This window comes from Lynx canadensis, chromosome A3 (genome assembly GCF_007474595.2).
Source record: "Lynx canadensis isolate LIC74 chromosome A3, mLynCan4.pri.v2, whole genome shotgun sequence".
Taxonomy (NCBI): Eukaryota; Metazoa; Chordata; class Mammalia; order Carnivora; family Felidae; genus Lynx; species Lynx canadensis.
In genome coordinates this window covers 31560051-31584365 of record NC_044305.1, presented here as the reverse complement: position 1 = coordinate 31584365, position 24315 = coordinate 31560051, and the positions used below count along the sequence as shown (strand labels likewise).

Sequence of the window (24315 nt, the reverse complement as noted above, 5' to 3'; positions counted from 1 at the left end):
TAAACCCTGTTTCTTACCTGGATCTGCATCAGAAGAGCAAGGACTAGAAAGGGCTTCTACAGAACTAAAAGCCTCACTGTCGGCCTCTTGGTGGGGTCTCTGCAGCACATAATCTCTCATGTCATAAACTGTTGGCAAATCCAAGGCACTGCTCTCCTCGGATTGGCTGCCTGGAGTGGCTTCCTGGGTCGCCATAGTCCTGCTGTGGAAAAAATAATTCAATACAAGAGGCATTGCCTAAGAGGAGGCCCCCATTTCAGTCACAGCTTGAAGGACTAAAGTCCCAGAGCCTTAAAGGCCAAACAATACTTTGGCCAAAATACTTTCCCATTAGTAACAGTCTTCCTTGTGCTTACTTTAGACCCAGTATTTGTTTACCATGTTTCTTCATCATGAGAAACAAATACTCTCGACACAGAAAGATTAACAATTTCAGCTGGAGAATAAACTGCATGTCTGATAAGGATGAAGCACTGTGCAACACGATAATCCAAGGACTACAAGAATATGTAATGAGAAGAGAGACTGTCTATGATACATTATGTGGAAAAAAGATTTTTAAACAATAGGTAGGGTTTGATCCAGACTTTATAAAATGCAGAATCATGTGTGGGGTGTGTGTGTGTGTGTGTGTGTGTGTGTGTGTGTGTGTATGTTTGTGTAAGTGAGAAATACACATATCTATAGCTAGAAAAAAAGCATCTTGAAGGATAAATCCCAAATAAACTTCAATGGTAATTAATTCAGTGGTTTAATTGCTGACTAGTGAGATTATGGGTGACTTGTATTTTTATCTGTGGCCTAGTCAAACATGCATTTAGCCAATGATTTAACACGCCAGGCCCTGGGTATACAAAGGTGAATGTAATAGACCCTTCCTTCAAGTTGCTCACAGTCTGGGATGATGCAAACGCACCAACATACCATGTAAACACAACGACAAGACAGAGAAGAACCCAGAAAGCAACAGTAAGTTTTCTGGAGAAGGTCATCTCCAAGCATGGGACAGGCCAGGCCAATGCCTGGGGGACAGCGCAAATGCAAGTAGAACCAGCTTGGGCAACCACAAGTGCCATGGGGTGCTGGGAGTTTAAAGTGAGAGTCAAAGAACAATCGCACATGGGTAACTGGGGAGAGACAAACCTTGTGGTTTCAGCTGGATGGCCGTGGGGCTCTTCTGTTCCCAGCTCTGGAAAGGACAGCGAGGCTTGGCTGTTGATAGCCACTTGGATGCACAAATGCTCTGGCTGAGCTTTCGAGACCACAAAGGTGCTTTATTGGGTTCATCACTTGGACATTTCTTGTTACATTGGTGTTCCTAAAATAAAATAAAATAAAATAAAATTAGGTGTTCCTCATCCTCCCTCCCCAGGTAGACCCCGATCTACTTGTGGGTACTGGATTCTCTGTTGGAAGGTTCTTTACAGTGCATTCAGCTCTGCCCACCTCTCTATAAAATAACTACAGGCCTGGGGAGAGCCTAAACCCTCTGCAACTCTCTGCCTCATAAATTTCTGTCATCAATAAATCATATTGTAGCCAACACCACGCGTCATGACTGCCGTGGGTCGCCACGTGCCATGCAGAGGAGTTTACACGGTCAGATCTGTAGATTTGGCAGCTGGATGGGAGATGGCTTTATAGGGCTTCAGCCCAGTGGCCAGCAATCTTAGAAGCAACAGGAATTCATTCAGCTGCCATGGTCCTGGTGAGAGACAAGGAGCATGTGAACTAGGGTAGGGTAATCAAGAGCAGGGGGCAGATTAAGAACATATGTAGGAACTAAAATGAGAGTAGAACTTCATCACTGAACAGGCAAAGGGGCTAAAGAGAAAGAGAGTCAATGAGGAATGGCAGCTTTAATGACTGGGTTGCTTTATCTAACTGTGTTAGAGAAGGAATAGTTTTCGGAGGGGGTGGTATTCCAAATTATGGAATACTGTACAGCTGTTAAGATGACAGTTGGAACCTGAAAGATCTCAAAGACATATGTTTGAATGAAACAAGCAATTTCAGAATAACAGGAACAGTATAATAATAAGGGTAGATAACATTTATCCAGTGCTTGCTGGGTGCCAAGCACTGTGTGAAGAGCTTCATCTGCAATAGCCCCATGAAGCAGGCAATCCTACCACGACCCTCATTTACAATCAGACAGTCAGACACAGAGAGAAGTCGAGTAACTTGCCCAAAAAAACTTCATCTAGAAAATGCCAATCTGGAATGAACCCACCTCCCAGACCTCCCAGCCTCCTGTGTCTGCACAGCCCAAAGGACCACCCTATCAGGCAAAGATAGGGTGTGTATAAAAACAAATCAACAGAGAGGCCTGGCAAGATTCCTCTTGTTTGAGGACAACGGTCGCATGCTGTTGTGGACATTCGCCCATGCAGAGAGTGAGCCAAGAGAGCAAGCAGCTGATTGCTTCTGAAAGAAGCAGAGGGATCAAGGTTCCCAAAGAAGCAAGAACATCCTGTCTCTTCACACATATTACATTAGCCAACCAAGCCTGAAGTTTCATCAAACACCTCCGCCACAGGCATCTGTGTCTCTTCCTTCTCCCCTCGTGTTAACAAACACTGCTCTGGAGGCTTCTGGAAGGGAAAAAATAGTTCCGTGAAGGACAGCAGTACATCCTGCCTGCCTGAAAAGAAGCCTTGACATTGACCATCAAGCAAGAGTGTCATTAGTGATGCAAGCAGCAGATGGATGTGATATCTGTCTTTTCTTTTAGAAATCACTGCTATTAAATGTCAAATATATTCCAAACTGGGCATTTGAACAAAAAAAAAAGGAAGAAAGGAAGGAAAGAAGGAAAGAAGGAAGGAAGAAAGAAAAAAGAAAGTCTACTGAAAGACAGAACCTGGTTTATTGCAAAGTAAGAAACTGTGCATGCAAAACATTCTTTGGAATTCTGAAGTTGCCCAGGAGAAAGCAAGTAATAGGTACAGATGAGACCCTTCCTATGGCCTGTAACCACCTAAGCTGACAAGTACGATGCAATGATTATCTCTGCCCTAAAACTTTTAACACGGGGTTCCACTTCCTTCTCCAGAAGAGCTTATTTTCCTCTCTTAAAAGTACTTGGGGTACCTGGCTGGCTCAGTCAAGAGAGCATGCGGCTCTCGATCTCACGGTTGTGAGTTTGAGCCCCACATTGTGTGTAGAGATTGCTTAAAAGGATCTTTCAAAAAAAAAAAAAAAAGTGCCGAGGCACCTGGGTGGCTCTGTCTGTTAAGGCTTCCAACTCTTGGTTTCAGCTCAGGTCACGATCTCATGGTTTCATGGGTTCAAGCCCCCATCGGGCTCTGCGCTGGCAGTGTGGAGCCTGCTTTGGATTCTCGCTCTCCTTTTCTCTCTGCCCTTTCCCTACTTGCCCTGTCTCTGTCTCTCTCAAAATAAATTAATAAAACTTAAAAAAATAAAAAAGGCTTTAATTATACAATCTAAGTGTTCTTTTCCAATACCATAGGGGCACAGGCACAAGATGTCTCTCGGTACATCAAAACCTGCGTACCGAGAGAAGACAGCCATTCTCCCATGACTACAGATTCTTACCAACCTATAAATCCAAGTCAGTCAGGGTCCTCAGATAAAAAGCTGTTTAGCTTCATCTCTTTTTTCAGCCAAAGGTCTTCCCTCCCTTCATGTTTTTACAGTGAAAAGTTTCAAACATAAAGAAAACTGGAAACAATTATCTGATGAACATTCCTATAGCTACCGTCTAGATTTCACAATTAACATCATACTATGATTTTCTTTATCATAAAACTATCCACCTGTCCAAGTCTTTATTCATCTGTTAATTCTTCTTTTTTTACATATTTCCAGTGACCTGTAATGAAAGGTTCTGAGTTAGTGCCCGGTACAATCAATTTGCATTTCCAAATGCTCACACTGTTAGCTAAGTGAAGCGTGAGTCAGAGGAGGGTCAAAGTGGAGCAAGGAGCACAGCTGGGAAGCTCTGCAGAGCAGTCCAGAGATACGCAGGGTCTCTGAAGTTAGAGACTCACTTTTTAGCTGTGTCACCTTAGGCAAGTCACTAACGTCTGTTTCCTCTATCGATAAAAATGGCTTGATGCCTGTGCTTACCTCATAGGGTTGTCATAGGAATTATATGAAATTAATGGATGGAAAATACTCAGTAGAGAATGCATGCTCAATAATATCTAGATCCAATAAGTCAAGTAGTAATAATTAGAAAACAATTTACAGGCTTCCATCTTCCCAGTCTACCTCCTATCCATTTGCCCTTCTATTTCCCATTCAGTAGCCATCTTACTTCTTTCATTCTTATCCAGTGAATTTTATAGTCCATTATCTTGTCAGTACCCTAAACTTCCCTTCCCGAACCATTGTGTTCTTTTATCACACCCGTTTGGCAAAACCCTCGCCTAGATGAACTCAGTTTATCTCCCCCCTCTGCAGGGCTAGACATGAGTCACTGAATAGAGCAAGCTGGCTCACTCTAACTGAATAAACATCAACTAGAAATGGCCTGTTTGGCCACATGAATCTTGAGATGTTTATCTCATTACTTCCTCTTCCCCTCTCCTTGACTCTTGTGCTTTCTCCTGTCTTCTTTAACTCAGACGCTTCCCATCTGCCACACGCCTTCCTGCTCTTTTCAGTAGATCTGCTCACTTCCTAACTGACAAAGGAAACAGAATCCAGCAGAGAGGAACTTCCTCCACCACCCGTCAAGCAGAACAAAGTCTCTGACGTCTGCACACTGCTTCACTCCTCTTCACAACAAAGAGCTGTCCCTCCTGTGGCAAAGTCCAACCCCTCCACCTGCACCTTAAATCCTGCTCTCTAGACCCTTCAACAAGCCCTCAGTGACAACAACCCCTTCTCTCACTTCTCTCCCACTGGATCTTCACTTAGATTTTTCAATATGCCCAAATTGCTCCCATTTTCAACAAAACCTAGCATGTAACAGAATGTCCTTGTTCTTTGGAAATGCCACTCAAACATTAATTGGTAGGGGGAAAGGTGTGCACAACACACTCTCAAATAGCGCTGTGTGTGTGTGTGTGTGTGTGTGTGTGTGTGTGTGTGTGTGTATGAGAGAGAATGGTACAGTAAATTGATGGGGCAAGTATAGAAAGCTGGTGAATCTGGAAAATGCTATTTGGGAGTTCCTTGTACAAGTCTTGCAATTTTTTGAAGGTATAAAATCATATCAACATTAAAAGTTGTCAAGAAGTGGTGCCTGGGTGGTTCAGTCGGTTATAGCGTCTGTCCAACTTACAGCTCAGATCACGATCTCATGGTTTGTGAGTTCGAGCCCTGCATGGAGTTCTCTGCTGTCAGCACAGAACCTTCTTTGGATCCTCTGTCCCCCCCTCTCTCTCTTTCTCTGCCCCTCCCCCACTCCTTCTCTCTCCCCCCCCCCTTTCAAAATTAAATAAACTTTTTTTTAAAGTTGTCAAGAAAGTGGGGTGCCTGGGTGGCTCAGCTGGTCAAGCAACAGACTCTTGATTTCAGCTCTGGTCATGATCTCATGGTTCATGAGTTGAGACCCACATTGGGCTCCACGTTGCTTGCTTGGGATTCTTTCTCTCCCTCTCTCTCTGCCCCTCCCTGGCTCCCGTGTGCAAGCACACGCTCTCTCTCTCTCTCTCTCAAACAAAGGTTGTCAAGAAAGAAAGAAAAGTGAAACGGAAATCTTTGACACCTGCACTCCCCACAGCCAGTCTCCTCTCCTATCCACAAAATTCTCAAAAGTCTTATACGACTTCTGGAAACTCCTTCTTCTGCCATCCTTTGTTTGCTTTCCAGGGAACCACTCTCCTGTCTTCCCATCTCTTTGCCTTTGTTCCTTCCATCCTGCTCTGTGGCTCATCCTCCATCCGCAACTGGACTTTCTCCATGTTTAGCCCAAGGCTCTCTCCACTTCTTTCCTCCTCTGAGACATTAATCACCATCCAGAAATTTCTCTCTAGCCCAGATCCTCCAACGCCAGGCCCCACTGCTTTCCAGGCTTCAAGCATAATGGCTTTTCTTCAGGTTCTCCAATAAGCCCCACTTCCTCCCACTACACTTGTCATTCCCTTCCCTAAATAACTCTTCTAAAAAATGGAAGAGGAGCAAACACTTCCCAATTTAGTCTAAGCTCAGCATCAGCCTGATACTAAATCAAGACAAAGACACCACAAAAAACTACAGACCAATACTATGAATACAGACACAAAAATCCTTGATAGAGGGGCGCCTGGGTGGCGCAGTCGGTTAAGCGTCCGACTTCAGCCAGGTCACGATCTCGCGGTCCGTGAGTTCGAGCCCCGCGTCAGGCTCTGGGCTGATGGCTCGGAGCCTGGAGCCTGTTTCCGATTCTGTGTCTCCTTCTCTCTCTGCCCCTCCCCCGTTCATGCTCTGTCTCTCTCTGTCCCAAAAATAAATAAACGTTGAAAAAAAAAAAAATTTAAAAAAAAAAAAAATCCTTGATAGAATACTAACAAACCAAACCCAGCAAAATACAAAAAGGATTAGACTCCATGGCCAAGTGGAACTTAACCTTAGGAATTCAAAGTTGTTCTAACATCTCAAGATGAATCAATGTAATATACTATATTAGAATAATGGACAAAAAGAATAAGGGACAAAAACCACAACACACACACACACACACACACACACACACACACACACACACAGCATTTGATAAAGTCAAACACTCTTTCATGATCAAACCACTCAACAACTAGAAATAGAAAGGAACTTCCTCAGTCTGATAAAGGGTATTTTTTGAAAAAAAAATGCATAGCTAGCAGCATATTTTGTGGTAAAATGTTTTCCCCCTAAGATCAGGAACAAGACAACGATGTCTTCTCTGATCACTTCTATTCAACATTATACTGGAGGTTTTAGCTAGCACAATGAGGCAAGAAAATGAAATAAAAGTCTTCTATATTAGAGAGAAGTAAAACTATTTCTATTAGCAGAAGGTGTGATTTTGTGGATAGAAATCTCAAGGAGGGGCGCCTGGGTGGCTCAGTCGGTTAAGCGTCCAACTTCAGCTCAGGTCATGATCTCACAGTCCATGAGTTCGAGCCCCGCGTTGGGCTCTGTGCTGACAGCTCAGAGCCTGGAGCCTGTTTCGGATTCTGTGTCTCCCTCTCTCTCTGACCCTCCCCCGTTCATGCTCTATCTCTCTCTGTCTCAAAAATAAATAAATGTTAAAAAAAAAAATTAAAAAAAGAAAAAAAATCTCAAGGAATCCACTTAAAAAACTGGTAGAACCATGAAACAAGTTAAATTTTTTTTTTCAACGTTTATTTATTTTTGGGACAGAGAGAGACAGAGCATGAACGGGGGAGGGGCAGAGAGAGAAGGAGACACAGAATCGGAAACAGGCTCCAGGCTCCGAGCCATCAGCCCAGAGCCTGACGCGGGGCTCGAACTCACGGACCGCGAGATCGTGACCTGGCTGAAGTCGGACGCTTAACCGACTGCGCCACCCAGGCGCCCCTAGAACCATGAAACAAGTTAAACAAGATTACTGGATACAAGATCAATATAGTAAAATTGTATGCAAATGATTTTAAACTGCCAATAAAAAATATGTAAAAATACTGTGTAAATATTTACATACACTAGCAATAAATAATCCTAAAATTAAATTAAGAACATAACTCCATTTACAATAGCATCAAAAAAGATTAAGGGGCGCCTGTGTAGCTCAGTTGGTTGAGTGTCCAACTCTTCATTTCGACTCTGTCATGATCTCACAGTTTGTGGGACTGAGGGCCTCACGGGGCTCTGTGCTGACAGTGCGGAGCTTGCTTGGGATTCTTTCTCTCCCTCTCTCTCTGCCCCTCCCATTCTCACACTCTCCCCACAAAATAATACACTTAAGAAAAAAAACAGCATCAAAAAAGAATAAAATACTTAGGAATATAGTTAATAAAAATATGTGAGACAGGCACAATGAAAACTGAAAAAAAAATTTTTGAAAGTGGGGCTCCTGGATGGTTCAGTCAGTAGAGCATATGACTCATGATCTCGGGGTTATAAGTTTGAGTTCCACGTTGGATGTAGAGATTACTTAAAAATAAAATCTTTTTAAAAAGAGTTGAAAGAAATTAAAAATCTAAATGAATGGAAACACATCTAATATTTTAATATTTTAAGATGGCAATATGGCTTGAATTGATCTATAGATCAATGTAATTCTTAGTTGCATCTCAGTTGTGTGTGTGTTTTTTTCTATTTGCAGACATTGACAAAAATACTTAAAAAATTCATACAGAAATTCAAGGGACCCACAATAGCTAAAACAATCCTGAAAAAGAACAAAGTTGGAGGACTCATGTTGGTTTTTTTTTTTAATTTCAAAACTTAGTAAAAAGCCACACTAATCAAGACTGTGAGTACTGGCATAAGGATGGACATATAGATCAGTGGAATAGAACTGAGAGTCCAGAAGTAACATGTACAGTTATGGTCAATTGATTTTCCACAGGGTGCCAAGACATAGGAAAAGAAAAGGGCAGTCTTTTCACTGAGACAAGTGGATATCCACATACAAAGTTGCCAGCACTTTGGAAAATAGTTTGGTAGTTCTTCAAAAGGTTAAACGAGGTTACACTTGGACCTGGGAAGTCCACTGCTAGGCATATGCTCAAGAGACATAAAAACATATATCCAGGGGCGCCTGGGTGGCTCAGTTGGTTAAGCATCCAACTTTGGCTCAGGTCATGATCTCATGGTACATGAGTTCAAGCGCTGCATCGGGCTCTGTGCTGACAGCTCAGAGCCTGGAGCCTGCTTCAGATTCTGTGTGTCTCTCTCTCTCTGCTCCTCCCCTGCTTGCACTCTGTCTCTCTTTCTCAAAAATAAATAAACATTAAAAAAATTTTTTTAAAAAACATACATCCACACAAACATTACACAAATGTTCACAGCAGCCTTTTTTTTTTAATTTTTTTTTTTAATATTTGTTTATTTTTGAGAGAGAGACAGTGTGAGCAGGGGAGGGGCAGAGAGAGAGGGAGACACAGAATCGGAAGCAGGCTCCAGGCTACGAGCTGTCAGCACAGAGCCCAAGGCAGGGCTCGAACCCATGAACCATGAGATCATTGAACTGAGCCAAAGTTGGACGCTTAACCAACTGAGCCACTCAGGCACCCCTCAGCAGCTTTATCCACAATAGACAATAAGTGGAAACAATCCAAATGTCCATCAATTGATAAATGGTTGAATAAAATGTAGTATATGCACACATGGAATATTTTTCAGCTTTATAAAAGAATTAAGTTCGAATACATGCCACATGTACACTTAGTGATAAAAACCTAGTGTTAAAAAACAAGACAACAGATCCAAAATGGTTTTGCTTGTGCTAAACCCCACAACCAATCAGGAATCGCCTCATCAGCACTAGTTGGGTAATCTGCCAGATAGAACCTTGCCATCCCCTAAAGAGGAGTAACCATGCAATAACCAACCTGCTTTTTTGGCCTAGTATCACTTTTTTGTTCCTGCTCCCTTCTGCCTATAAGTCTCTCATTTTGTTCAACTCCTCAGAGCTCCTTTCTATCTGCTAGACTGGATCCTGCCCAATTCAAATTGCTTTTTGACTCAAATTAACTTAGAATTTTAAATATGCCTCAGTTTATCTTTTAACACTAGTAAAGAAAGACCACATGTTGTATGATTTTATTTGTATCAAATGTCCAAATTGACAAATCTATAGAAAGTAGACTAGTAACTGCCTAGAACTGGAAGGTCAAAGTGAATGGAGACTGCTAAGGGGCACAGGGCATTTCTTTGGGGTGATGGAAATGTTCTAAAATTAGATTGGGGGGGGGGGTGTGCCTGGGTGGCTAAGTCAGTTAAGCATCCCGCTCTTGATTCTGGTTCAGGACTCAGGTCATATACAGGTCATAATCTCATGGTTCATGGGCTGGAACCCCTGATGGGCTTTGCAATGACAGTACAGAGCCTGCTTGGGATTCTCTCTCTCTGCTCCTGCCCTCCTTGACCGTGCACTCTCTCTCTCTCTCTCTCTCTCTCTCTCTCTCTCGCTCTCTCTCTTTCTCATTCTCTCTAAATAAATAAACTTTAAAAAATAAAGATAAAAATAGATTGTAGGGATGGCTGCACAATTCTGGGAATATATGAAAAGCCACTGAATTTTACATCTTAAACAGGCGAATTTTATGATATGTATTTATTGCTTTAAAAAGCTGCTTTTCAAAAAGGAGAAGAACCCAAGGGCATCCGGTCACACTGCCTGCAAATTTACGGGGTTTCCCCAAAGAGGTGTCTGCAGAGGCCATGTGTTGTTGGGGTGGAGGAGGGGTGGTACAGGAAATTGGAAGTGTGCCAGGGGAAGCCGCCATAACTTCCCAACTATGAGACTGATCTGATAACATTGCCTAGATTCCCTGCCGATTCCCAATCCCAGGGCACTCCTTGTTCCACGAAGACAACTGATAGAGAAAAATTGCAAAGTCCCGTTTACACTCACCGACCGGCAACAGCAGCACATCCAAATCCGGAAGCGGAGGCGCCATATTTGTTATGGGAAAAGAGGGTTTGAAAGGAAGTCACTGGAGCCACCTTTGCTGAGGGCAAGTAAGGGCAATAGAATGTAGCTACCGCCATCTTGACTGAGGGCATTGGCCAAGCCAGTGAAATTTTGTGCCCTTGACTAAACATTACCAAAGGCTTATTGGTAAATGCTCTTGGTGGACGTTGAAGAAAACAGGAAACATTTTTAATTTTAAAAATTTAAATGCCTAGGTTTTAAAAAACATAAAGAGTAGAGAGAAATTAACAAAGAGAATGAAAATATTTTAGTATGCTGCATGCGACTTAGCCATACACCAGTGCCAGAATTGCAGGATCACAGAAAGGAGACTGAAGGTCATTGTCCCATTTCACCATCTTCTTGAAAGAGTCCTGTACACTCACATCCTCCTACAGATTCCTATCTTAGAATAGAATCCCATAATTTAGGGAGTCCTTCACTTGAGAAGAATTTTTTAAATAATGCTAGCTGAGGTTTGGCCAACCACATGCTGAATTTGAAGGCAAATAAAAATAGAAGCAGAGGTAAAAACATATTCAGACAAACCTAACACAGCAACTGTAAATTTCATTTTTTCTTCCAGCATTGGTAGTCAAAGTGTATAGATTCAATTTTCACCCTTTTTCATGTAATATATCTTATAAAATATTATTATTATTATTATTATTATTATTATTATTATTTGAGAGAGAGAGAATGTGTGTGAGCTGGGAAGTGGGAGAGGGAAAGGGAGAAAATCTTGAGCAGGCTCCATGCTAAGTGTGGAGGTTGTGGGGAGAACTCCATCCCAGGACCCTGGGATCTGACCTGAGCTGAAATCAAGAGTCGTCGCTCAACCAATTGAGCCACCCAGGTGCCCTAAAAACATTCTTCTAAAGTAACACAAATTGTGATTAGAGAAAGCCTGGAATAATACTAAGTTACTTTCCTGTTTGTTTCATAAAATGACAAACTCAAATATAATTAAATGAAATTATCTGAATTATTATGCAACCATTAAAGATGATAGAAAATACAGCAAAAAAAAAAAAAAATCTGAGATCATGCATTGCATTCTCAGTTTCCATGTTTCATTGGTCTCCTTGAATCTCCATTCCTCATTTTTTTTTGTATTTCTTGGTGTTGATGTTTTTTAAGATTCCAGGTCACTTATTTTGTGGAATGTCCCTCAACTGGAGTTTGTCTGATGCTTCAGCCTGGTTTCCAATGGCATTGAGCACTGTTGATCACGCCTTCCCTCTGGAAAATGTTTTTTCCTGGGTTTCCCTGATACCACTTTCCTATTTTTCTTTTTCCTCTTTTAAAAATTCATTTAAATCTCCTTTATAAGCTCTTCTCTGTCTTCGTTGTGGGCCTTTCTCAGGATTCTGTCTTGAATCTTCTCCTTCCCATCTATGCTCATGATTCCCAAACCTCTAAGCCTCCTGAGAGGCTCCTCCTGAGATTCAAATCAACATATCCTTCAGTCACCTTTATTTCAAACTTCTCCCACCTCTCAGTCAACCTGCTCCTACCCCAGTGTCTCCTGTCTCAGTGAGTTGGACCATTTGGTTGCCAAAGCCAGAACGTTTTTTTTCCTCCTTTGTCAGCATGTCCTGTATACAACCATAACCCTGCTGATTCTTTTTCTTGGAGATCTACTGACTATTTCTTAATTCTCTCCATCCACACAGCAACTTTCTGAGTACAGCTCACCATTATCTGCCACCTGGATGACAACAGCTTTCCACCTCTCTTGCAGCCAGTTGTTTCTTTTGTTTTGTTTTGTTTTAATGAAGTTTAAGCACACCACTCCCTTACGCTGGGGCTAAAGCTCAAACTTCTTTACTAGATTTAGAGGACCCTTATCCCTTATCTCCCACCACTATCCCCCAACCCTCCACCTGTACACTCTTTTCTTTTCCTTAAATACTCTGTGCTTGCCTGCTTTCGCCCCTGAGCTTTTTACGTAGATAGTTTGCTTCCTTAGGGACACTCTTCTTTGGTCTTTCTCATCTTTCAGATCTCAGCTTTAGGGAATTCTTCCAGGAAACCTTCTCTGACTTTTCAAATGAAAGTTAGTTATCCCTCCTAAGAAGCCCTGCATTCCTCCATTTACCATGATTAAATTCCTTTGCCCTTTCTGTTTCTCCCACTAACTGTAACTGCCTTGAAGGCAAAGACTGTGTCTATTTCATATTTGTAGTCCAGATCCCAGCCCAGTGACTCAAAAGCATTTTTATATGCATGAATTAATAAGTCTCTTCCCAGGTGTCCGGCATTCCCCACTGCCATCTGACTCAACCCTTATACTCTCCAAGAAGTCTCAAAAACATACCTTCTTCCTGACCTGTTATCAGTGAAACAAACCTTGGAATATTTTGCCATTGTCACCCTTTCCTTGAAAAACACACTTGTTAGGGCGCCTGGGTGGCTCAGTCCGTTAAACGTCCGACTTCAGCTCAGGTCATGATCCCACGGCTCATGGGTTCCAGCCCCGTGTTGGGCTGTGCTGACAGCTTGGAGCCTGAAACCTGCTTTGGATTATGTGTCTTCCTCTCTCTCTCTGCCCCTCCGCTGCTTATGCTCTCTCCCTCTCTCAAAAATAAATAAACAAAAAAATAATAATAAAAGAAAAAACATACTTGTTTGCTTATAAACTAATTCTTCTTTATTCTCCTGTGGCCTTTTCATAATAAGTTTTATCTTTCTGATGGGCTTCCTGGAGCAAATTTCTGAATTCTGAAATGACTTGTCTTTGCCATATAGCATGCCTCTGACCATCCTTTCTTACCACTTTCAATTGGTTAGTGCATAAGAAATGAAAACTAATTGAAGTCATCATCAAAACAAAATAGGGACTTTAAATCTGTGGAGACAGCAAAATAGAGATTTTATTGCATTCCAAAAGTAAGGTATAAGTTATTTCGGTCCCCCTGCTGTTTTGCCATTGATTATATAATGGCTGTAAAAAACTGGGTTATGTCACAATCTTATGAAACCTTTATATTTCATGGTTGATTTTTCTGCCATCAGCTAAGCTAGCTGCTGCCAAATCTCTTTCAGCAGAAAGAAGTCACGTTAGGTGAAAGACCAGAATAGCTCTTTCAACGTGGGATGATGTTGTTTGCAGTTATCTTATCTGTCTTTGTTATTCTGAACCTTGATCTAATTACTCACCCATCTGGGGAATTTAGCTTTAAGAAGAAAGAAAGAAAACCTTACAAAAGTTCAAAGGTTAAATAATTGATGAGTCTCAAGGCATCCTATTGCTTTTCATTCATGCAATATTATAAAGCCTTAATTAAGCAATAAATAGATGTCCAAGGAAAAAAAATACGTATCAGATAGACTGTAAGCTCCTAGACTGGACCGGAAGATCCATGAAAGTGAAGATGTGGGTTTTATTTGCCAATAGATACCCAGCACTTGGACCGTGTATATTTATCATGAACATAAGCTTGGACCTTAATTTCTAGAGTCAGTACTAGCACAATGGTAAAGACTGTCTGACCTATAACCCAAAGCCACTCTGGACTATCTATACTCAGAGGTGAAGAAACAAGATCTCTTAGTGTAGAGTCAGGAGGCTGAGCTTCAGTCCTAGCTCTCAATAACCAATTATGTGGCTGTAGCCCTTTAATCTCTGTGAGCCTCAACTTCCTTGCCTGTGAAAAGGGAACAATAAATGCCTTCCAGGACTACTTAGAAAAAAAACCAAAATTGCTTGATGGCGTCATTGACAGACTGATGGCTAGCAATTCTAAATTCACTTTCCTTGCAAACGAGTGATTTGAAGAATACCAGGTATAACGAAAGTATGATGTCAGCAGGGAACAAAGGCAGTTTGTAGAGGCTGTAGATGAAAACATTGATGATATTTATAAATACTAAAGAAATAATTTGATTCCTATACCTTTATTGGAATGTGATGTCTGAGGTCTTAGTAGTTATTGCAAAGCTTTGAAATCATCAGATATAATAGGGTGATGAAGATTTTTATGTGTTTATATTCTTCCTACCTCCAAGAACTTTTAAAGGAAGTGAATGAGCATTTTACCTGGGGACAATACATAATGTATTCTATTTACTATGGCTGCCTGATAAATTACCCCAAAACTTTGAGGCTTAAAATAACACTTGATCTTTTATTATCTCTTATGGTTTCTGTGCTTCAGTTATTTGGCAGTGGTTTGACTAGATGGTTCTGGCTCGGTGTGTCTCATGAGGATACGGGCTGATAGCAGGTAAGGCTGAAACCTTTTGAAGGCTGAACTGGAGTTGAAGACTCCACTTCCCTGCTGATTCACTCATGACGAGGAAGTTTGTGTTGGCTCTGGATGGGAGGCCTCAGTTCCTCTCCATATTGGCCTTTTCATAGGACTGCCTGAGGCCCAGGGCACTCCAGATAAGTGTGTTCACAGCAAGCTGCCTGCATTCCTCAGATCTGGGGTGGCAAACTTTTTCTGTAAAGGACCAGACAGCAAATATTTTAAGCCCTGTGGGCCACCTCCAGTCTGCCACATATTCTCCCCTTTTTAATAAACTCTATTTTAGGAGTACCTGGGTGGCTCAGTTCATTGAGTGTCCAACTCTTGATTTCGGCTCAGGTCATGATCCCAGGGTCATGGGATCAAGCCCCACGTTGGGCTCTGTGCTGAGCCTGGAGCCTGCTTAAGATTTCCTCTCCCCCTGCCCCTCTACCCAGTGCACGTGCTCAATCTCTCTAAAAAAAAAATAATAATAATAAAATTTAAAAAACTATATTTGATTTTTTGTTTTTAAGTTTATTTATTTATTTTGAAAGACAGAGAGAGAGAGCATGAGCCAGAGAAGGGGAAGTGAGAGTGGGAGAGAGAGAATCCCAAGCAGGCTTTGTGCTGTCAGTGCAGAACCTGATGTGGGGCTCTGACTCATGAACCGTGAGACTAAAGACCTGAGCTGAAGCCAGGAGTCAGATGCTCAACCAACTGAGCCACCCAGGTGCCCCTAGAAAACTATTTTAAAAATAGGAGGGGAGCCTGGGTGGCTCAGTCAGTTAAGCGTCTGACTTCAGCCGAGGTCATGAGTTTGAGCCCCACCTCCGGCTCTGTGCTGACAGCTCAGAGCCTGGAGCCTGCTTCACATTCTGTGTCTCCCTCTCTCTCTCTGCCCTTCCCCTGCTCACGATCTCTCTCTCTGTCTCTCAAAAATGAATAAATGTCAAAAAAGAAAAATTTTTTTTTAAAATAAGAAAGCCAATCTTTGCTCACAGGCATGCAAAAACAATTTGCAGGCTGGGTTTTGCCCATTAGCCCTAATTCCAGTCCTTGTCCTAGAGTAAGCAATCCAAGAGACCAAGATGGAGGCTGCCATATCTTCAAAAACTTAGACTGCCAAGTCACACACTATCCCCTCCCATCTGTTCTATTAGTCATTCAGGGCTTGATTCATTGTGGGAGAGGAGTACATAAAGGCATGGATCATCGGAGGACACTGCTACACCGTGCCTTTAAAAATAATATGTCTGAGCAGCACACCAAATGATTAGCATGATAGAGCACACAGAGAATTGTCCTTATCTCAAAATATAAGATATTCTACTCCTAATTGCTTGGTATTTTTCTAAATTATTCCCTAAAAAGTCTAGAAAATAAAAAGAATATAAATAACTAGATTATGGGTGGAGACTATCTTTTTATCTTCAAAAATCTCACACAACTCCTAACAAAATTATTTTGAAATAGTGGGCCTCATATTTTTCAGCCAGTTGTGCTGACTTTACATAGACACAGTATGTGTTTACTAAGAAAAAAAGAAAAATGTAGGAAAAACATGAGTAGTGAAATATTTATGGAAATACCTCACTGTCAAAGATACAGTAATCACTCAAAAATTTTTTTCTTTTTAAATATCCACTTGTCTTTTTGGAAAATACCTTTGAGTCATGTTCTCAAAGATAGTGTCTCAATGCCTGGATGTGAGCAAGAATGTGGAGAACTTGACAGAACTTGTCAAGAGCTGCTGGCTTCAGCTGGCTTTGTTGGTAATTTTTGAGTCTCCAAATGATTTTGCTGTTATGATCTTTGACAACAACCTTCTGAAATGAAATAAGGTAAAGCCACCTTCTTACACTCCATGCTGGTTAAATCACAGGTTGAACTACATCGAGCACCAAATTACTGACTTCTCCCCCCCATTCTTTCCACACCATGACCTCTAAAAAGCCTGCAGGTGCCACGAAGAGGCTGTGCAGATTGGAAGATGTCTTCATTCCTGTATTTCTCATCTTTAACTGAAGGTAGCATTGTCCATGACACCTAAAAGCAGTTCAGTCTTTGAACTTCTCCAGTAAAAAGCAAAATACACTCACACTAATGTGTAATGTATCTTCCAAAATTTCTCTTGAATTGTGCAAGTCTTTATTTTCCAGTTCTGGGAAGTGTATTTCTAAATGCTGGTCCCTGAGAAGGTCTTCCTATGCATTCTACATACCCCAGAAGGTGTAAGGAAAGAGCAAGGATTTGACTGCACAGAAATGTGCAAAGCTGACCTAAACACATATCAGAGCCACAGACAGATCGGGTGAGGAGCTAATACCCATCTTATGTAAAGAGGGGGCTCTAGGGAACCTGCTCTGGAAGGATGTCCATGGCCAGTTGCTAGACGGCAAGCAAAGTTCTAAGCGCAGAGAAAAACTGCAGTCGATATACAGTGGCTATCTCTAGAAAGTAGGACCGGGTAGGGCTGGTGAAGAGTGGACACGATTACTCTTTAGTTTATAAACCTCCAAATTCTTTGGATTTTTTTTTTTACAACAACACACATTACTTCTGTAATTCAAAATAATTATAATATGCTAACAATAGCTAAGTTTGGTAGAGCACTCTAGACGGTGCTAAGGGCATTAATGACATGAATTTCTTCATGTAATTTTAGTAATAATGCTGTGGCTAAGGTACTATTATGTCTGTTTCACAGATGAGGAAACCGAGACACAGAGACAAAGCTCATAAATGGCTAAGAGGATTTTAAAATATATAAACTGTAAAGAATACAATTATCCTAAAAAGAATCAGTGGTACTATTCCTAGCTTTAGAAAATAAGTCAAAAATAATTTATAATTTAGGGAATGATTTAAGTTTTCATTTAAATTAATGAACCGGAGCACATTGAACTCATAAAATATTTTTAAAGAGCATTATTAAAATAGAGCAGACACAGCCTTATACTGGATATCTGTGACCTAAATCCTTTGTGTGTTTTAGAAATACCCTTTGTGTGTGCTATAAAAACCCCATGTCAGAATACATGGTTGCTAAACTGGCTTGTTTAAAGGCCAAGAGAGGGCAAATCACTAGCGAAAGCATAAACGAGGAGAAATGTGTAATTACAAAGCTCAAATGCTCCAAACCCATTGATGTAGAAAATAAAAATGTGAAGACAGCCCCTTCGTTGGGTTTATTATCTTAAATTGGCTGCCTCCTTTGTTGTGGATAGCCAGACAGGCTCATGAGAGAGGCAGAGTGCTCACTTCATGTCTGTGGTGACACTCTGAGAGTTCGCAGCCTCAGCTCCTGGGGTTCCTAATATTCCTGTTCTATAAAAGAAGGTAGTAAAATCCACCTCCCCACCATACCTGAAGACAGCATGTAAACGTACTCTCCCTTTGCTATCAAAGTGACGAGAAAAGCACTTACCTACTGTCCACTGATAATATCAAGTTATAAATACCCATTATCAGTAAGTCCTTGGAGTGAACTGAAATCCACTAACCTTTGAGAAAGACAATGAGCCAGATGTTTCTGAAGTTCCAAAGGGCAGAGCCAACCTCTCAAGAGGGTAAAGTAGGAGGCTACCTAGTCGATCATTTGAACAGCACAAGGTAGAACATCCTGGCCCAAAACATCTTTGGACACTTTATGTACCTGAAGTTCCACCATTATATATTCATTCCTTTGTATTGTTAGAGTCTTCCTTCAGAATGAAAGTATCTTCACATCACCTTGCCACATGGGCAGTTAGTTCAAAGTTGGGTCATTGGGAGTAACACCTAGAAGGTCAATCAGTCCTCAAGTTAGGAGGTTAGGAGGGGCCTGCCCAGAAGAGAGACACAAAAAGATGTTAATATAAACAAACTGCAAAGAATGTGATTATTCTAAAAGGAATCAGAGTTACTATTCCCAGCTTTGGACCACCCCTAGGACTAAAGGAGCTCTAGTCCTTCCCAGGTCAGTATGTCCCACATAAACAGGGCCAGGCTGGTAATCTAGTTTCCAACTGCACAAATGCCTCCAGCTTTGGCTGGGTTCCCTCTGAAGTCACCTTCCCAGCAAATAGCTAGACTTGGTGACTCACTGGCGTTATTTCTTTCTTGTGCTTTGAGACTCTGTAGACACACAGAGCTGGGCTATGGGCAGTGCCTAGATGCAGACATGATCTTTCCAAGATGGACTCCTGACCCCCAGAAAACTGGCTTTTTTGTTTTTGTTTTTAAATTATATTATCATCATGGATTTTGTAATCCTTTCCATGGAGAATGAGTCTGTATTCTGCTCTGATTAAGGATCTCAAGGTCCTAGACAGGAATGCCTCCCCCCCCCCCCCCCCCCCCGCAAAAGGAACTCACTACACTCACATTCTTTCTCTTAACATATAACCTACCATCCCCTGAGTGCCAGCAACACTAAACTAAGGGCCATTCTCACCAGCCCCGGCTGTGAAGAGGTTGTCATAACAGAAAACTCTTAATGTCTATTTAATCTGCAGACAGCATGGAACTGGGGGGAGAGGAGTGGCAAGCAAGGAGGAAGGAGCTAGCAAATCACAGAGACAGACACACCCTATGTACCATCCCCTTCAGAAAACCATCTCAGAGATTAACTCGAGGAAGTGTTAGGACTTTGAGCTCTGAGCAAGGGATTCCTCACTCAACCACAAAACAAAATGCAGTGAGAGCAAGCTCTGAATTAAGGTGATAAGATAAACTTACCACTAGCCTTCTTCTAACAGTTGTCCTTAACATTTCTCTCAGAATCTTCTGAATTTCTCTGCCTCTCTCCAGGTCTCACATTGCTCACTGTTTTACTTGACAAACTCAATGAGTTAGTCAAAATATTTTTCATATAAGTTAAACTGCTTCTTTCTGAGCCTCCCTTCATTTCCTCCCTCTTCCTGGATCTGTAGGAAAAAAATTCCCAGGATGATAGAGTGGAATCAGGAGGAAGTCCTTGCCCCAAGAAGACAATAAAAAGTCAAATAACTCCGCTCTCAAGGACTGCCGGGGAAAAGCCACTCATGGGGCACAATGGCTCCTTTGTAAGTTCACCTTCGCCAAGTGCACTCATTCAACAGGCTTTGGTCTTTCTGGGCATTTCTCTGGTCAGTGCAGGCTCCTGCCCTCCACCATGATTATTTTAAATTTCTCTCCTCTCCCTCTCAGCTGCTAACTGGCTTCCTAATGTTATTAAACATCTAGCCACATCCAGATTATCTTCCTGTCGATTTAACACAGAAGTTGCTGGCAGTCCCTTTTTGTCTTTCTATGCCCTATCCTCTGTCCTGGACTGTTCACAGGACACTCACACTATTGATCTTCTCTTCCTCTTCCCTTCCCTTCCCTTCCCTTCCCTTCCCTTCTCTTTGCTTCCCCTTTCTTCTCTGGCCAATTATTCCCTCTCCACTGGTTCTTTATATCTATATCTATATATCTATTCCTTTACTGGTAATATGCATAATATATATAATGTATGAGGCAAATATTTACCCCAAGAAGACAAAAGTTTGTCATTTGCCTTTTAACTTTGTTTATTTTTTTTTTAATTTGTTTGCCTCCTTACTGTGTTTTGTGTTGTTCTTTTTTTTGGCATGCAAAGGTTTCTTTCTAAATAATAACATTTATCAAACACTTCTTTCATTGTATCTGGATTTTGAGTTAAAAATACCTTTCCCTTACTAAATACATACATACATACATACATATATACATATATACATACATAAAAGGGGTGCCTAGCTGGCTCAGTCAGAAGAGCATGTGACTCTTGATCTCAGGGTTTTGAGTTTGAGCCCCACATTGGGTATAGAGATTACTAAAAACAAACAAACAAACAAACAAACAAACAAAAGCCTTACCCCACCCTCAAGATATCAAGGAATTCACACGTTTTCTTCTAGAATTGTATGGTTTCATTTTTACATTTACAGATCCAATTCATTTGGAATTTACTCATATATGATATGAGGTATAGATCCAATTTTAGAATGTCCAAATGGCTATTCAGGCATCCCAACAAAAGTCTTAGCCCCAGAGATTTGAGATGCCACTTTCATTATGTTCTAAATTTCTGTGTGTATTTGAATCAATTTATGGATTTTCTATTTATGAATCTACCATAAAGAGAAACAAAAAAGCCCTCAAGCCCACATCCTTCTCTCTAGCTTTTGCCCTAGTTCTCTCTTCCACTTTGCAGTCAAACTTTTCAAAATAATTATCTATACTCTGCCTCCATTTCCGTACCTCCATTTACTCCTCAATTCCCTCCAGATTGGCTTTCACCCTTGTCATTCCATCAAAACATTTTGAACTTGAATCGTCACCATGACACTGGATTCCCCAGGCAGATTTTGGACCACATCTTATGCATCCTCCCAGTAGCTTTTGACATTGTTGAATGCTCCTTGAAATGTTTTCTTTGAGGCACTTGGGTGGCTCAGTCAGTTAAGCATCTGACTCTTGATTTTGGTTCAGGTCATGATCTCACAGTTTGTGAGTTTGAGCCCCACATTGGGCTCCACTCCCAATCACAAAGCCTACTTGTGATTCTCTCTCTCTCTCTCTCTCTCTCTCTCTGTCTGTCTCTCTCTCAAAATAAATAAATAAACTTAAATAAAATGAAAACAATGCTCTCCTGACTGGCCTACAAGTCTCTACCATCTCCGGCTTTTCCTCCTTTTCCTTAGCCAATTCCTACCTGGGCTCCTGCTGCCCTACCTGGCCACCCAGCCCTGGTGTTTCTCCACTCACTCCCCACCCCCTGCCCCCTTAATGCCCACACACTGCCTGGGTTGTCTCATCCCTGCCTGTAGCTTCAGTTTGAACCCACCCACAGGTAACTCATCATCCCTCTCTCCCACCCAGGTCCCACTCCTAAGTGAATCTAGACCCATTTTTTGACCCCCTTCATGACATTTTCACTTGAGTATTTCAAGGGCATCTTAAAGTCAGCATGTCCAAACCTGGACCCAAGAAAGACCTGTTTCATTTTGCCCTTATCCCCAAATCTGGTTCGTGTTCTTCCCTGAATAATACCATCATCCATCAGGTGAAGAAACCCAAACGCCCAAGTGTCCTCCTTGACTTCTCTTTCCTCACATCCCAGCTCCAAACTATTGCTAAGTCCTCCTGAAGACTTCTCCTATCAGTCTCTCTCCCCCCACAGCACACCCTTGTCCAGGCTATTCTCACCTCACAGATGCATTCCCGCCATGGCCACCAAACTGGTCTCCCTGCTTCCTACTCTTTCCTCATCCCCGTATTTCTCTCTTCACTTGGCAGCCCGAGGGATCTGTTTGAAAGCAAACCACTTCACTTGCCTCCTGTTGCTCTTAAAATAAGCCAAAGTTGTAATGTGGTCTACAGGAGCCTCTGCAGTCTGGCGCCTACTTACCTCTCCCATCTCCTCTTACACCACGTTCGCTTCCCCTTGCTCTCTGAGCTCCAGGGAGTGAGCCAACTCTCAGTGTCTTTGTTATTCTCTCCTGCTAATGGACCTTTCCTCATGCCTTTGCTAGGCTACCTCCCCTCCCCAGACCAGTCCCTGCCATGCTTTTCCTGTCTAGGACCAATGCTCCATCATATCCTCTCTGGACCTCCCTTTGGAAATGTTTTCATCATAGTTAGCACTTGATGTTTACATGGGAGATTTATTTTTAATATCTGTGAGGACAAGACCACATCAGTCATTTGTTTCAATTTTATTTCAACATCTACCTTCGGGCCCTGACACTGGGAAACAAATGAGTAAACTTAAATCAACTCCTACTTCTTTCACAGCCCTTGTTTTCTTTTTTTAAACTTTTAAACAAATTAAAAAAAATTCTTTTAAGATGGTTTTATGAAACTTGGAATCATGGCTTAGGGTGGAGTCTGATACAATGACCAGAATATTGGGAATCAGGAAATTTTAGTTCTAAATCCAGTCTTATAAACCACAATGGGAAATTTAGGAAAATATTTCAAATATTGCCTACTTCTCCAAAACATGCAAAATATGGCTGTGTCACTTCTAATTTCATTATTTTAGTTACTTTCATATTCTTCTCTTGTGCTGGGTGGTCAAGTTCTTGATGGGATACCACACTGATTTCTGTGTCTCTGTGAAGTCCATCACTTCAAAGTACATAGAAAGTGTTCAAATCAATGTTGAATAAATGAGTTAATAAATGTGTAACACAGGATGGCATGATTTTTTTTGTAGCACGGTGAAAATAATGCAATACTAAAAATATCTGAGTAAGAATTGAGAGTATTTCCCCTTAGGTTTAATCAGAAGTAAAATATAAACAGAAGTGCCCAAATGTGGTAAGTCTTTGGTCAGAGATTTGAATAAGCAGAGCTGATGCCAGGTCACAGCATGTAGTAGGTGTTCAAAAAAGACCTTAGAAGAAACTTAAATAGGGAGTTGAGAAATATATAGGCATCTGGAGTTGACAGAATATCAGCGTAGGTGAGGCTCTTCAAGAGAGCAGTGAGTATGGAAATTTAGAATTAGTTTCATTTATATAAAACAGAAAATGTACTTAAATGTGATAGAATATTTTTCTTCATGTAAATGACTTTTGGCTAGTAGCTAGTCCAGTGCTGATACATTGGCTCCGTGATCATTTGGGACCAAGATCCCTTCTATCTTGTTGCTTTGTCATTTAAATGTGTAGCTTCTCCCTCATAACCAAAAATAGTTGCTTGGGTTCAAGCCATTGTATCTGCATTCCAACCAGAGAGAAACAGGAAGAGAGAAAGACGGCCATGCCTAGTCCTTTAGGGACACTTACTGGCACTCATATCCCATTGGTCAGTATTTAGTCAAGTGGCCACAACTAGCTGCAAGAGAAGCTTGTGAATGCAGTCTTTGATCGCGAAAGCCACATGCCCAGTAAAACTTAATAATCAGAAAAATTAAAAGAAGAGTTTGTGTTGCAGGAAATGAAGTTAGGAGGAAATCCATGGAGTAAGCCAGTATTCACATTGCTAGTTCGTACACATAGACTGCCAAGTGCTACACAGCTGGCACAGGTAGTGGCCAGATGAGTGATCATCAAACCTCAGATGGATCTCAGCATCCCAGTGAATCCCACACTGGTGCCCGGTCAGTTCCCTCCTTCACGCCCATAGAGCCTGTTCCAAAGCTTTGCTACTCTTTTAAAGCCTGTCTTCTGCCTCTTGGATCTCTGACAACCCAGAGGAAATGGATGCTGTCAAGCCTGGGTACCTCAGTTTCCCACTCCCATATCTATAACCTTGTCTCTCTCATTCACCCCCACAATGCCTACCCTCTAGTTTTGTGTTTGTTTTCTTTCATTCTGTGTGTTATGGCGTCCTTTCCCCTGATTAAAAGAAACCCTGCCTCTCAAGAAACAAGTCCCAGTGGATATTATGGCTTTTCTTAATATCCTCCCTATCCCAACACTTTCTAAACATTTTCAAGCCTCCCCTATCTTGAAAGACAAAAAGAAGGTTCAGGCCTCCCTTGACTGTGTGGTTTCATCAAGCTACCACCCCGCCCCCTCTCCCTCTATTTGCTTACACAGCCCAGAC

General features: G+C 41.6%; 1 protein-coding gene across 7 annotated transcripts in view; it reads right to left on the bottom strand.

Moving 5' to 3' along the window:
* The window catches only part of SHLD1 (shieldin complex subunit 1), a 96745-nt gene extending 78313 nt beyond the window's left edge, over nucleotides 1-18432 (bottom strand). For 2 of the 7 annotated variants that reach the window (XR_003967675.1, XM_030310047.1), the window contains exons 1-3: nucleotides 10478-10539; nucleotides 1144-1318; nucleotides 18-202 (exon numbers count right to left, since the gene is read on the bottom strand). Coding sequence is in view for 6 of the 7 variants with exons in the window: in XM_030310047.1 (XP_030165907.1) it covers nucleotides 18-195 (178 nt within the window). In the remaining variant the exon portion in view is untranslated. Of the gene's footprint in view, nucleotides 1-17; nucleotides 203-1143; nucleotides 1319-2494; nucleotides 2611-3779; nucleotides 4007-10477; nucleotides 10540-18275 lie in introns of those variants that run through there. The other 5 variants (XM_030310049.1, XM_030310054.1, XM_030310050.1 and 2 more) reach the window with 5 other exon arrangements.
* Between the last annotated feature and the right edge of the window lie 5883 nt (nucleotides 18433-24315).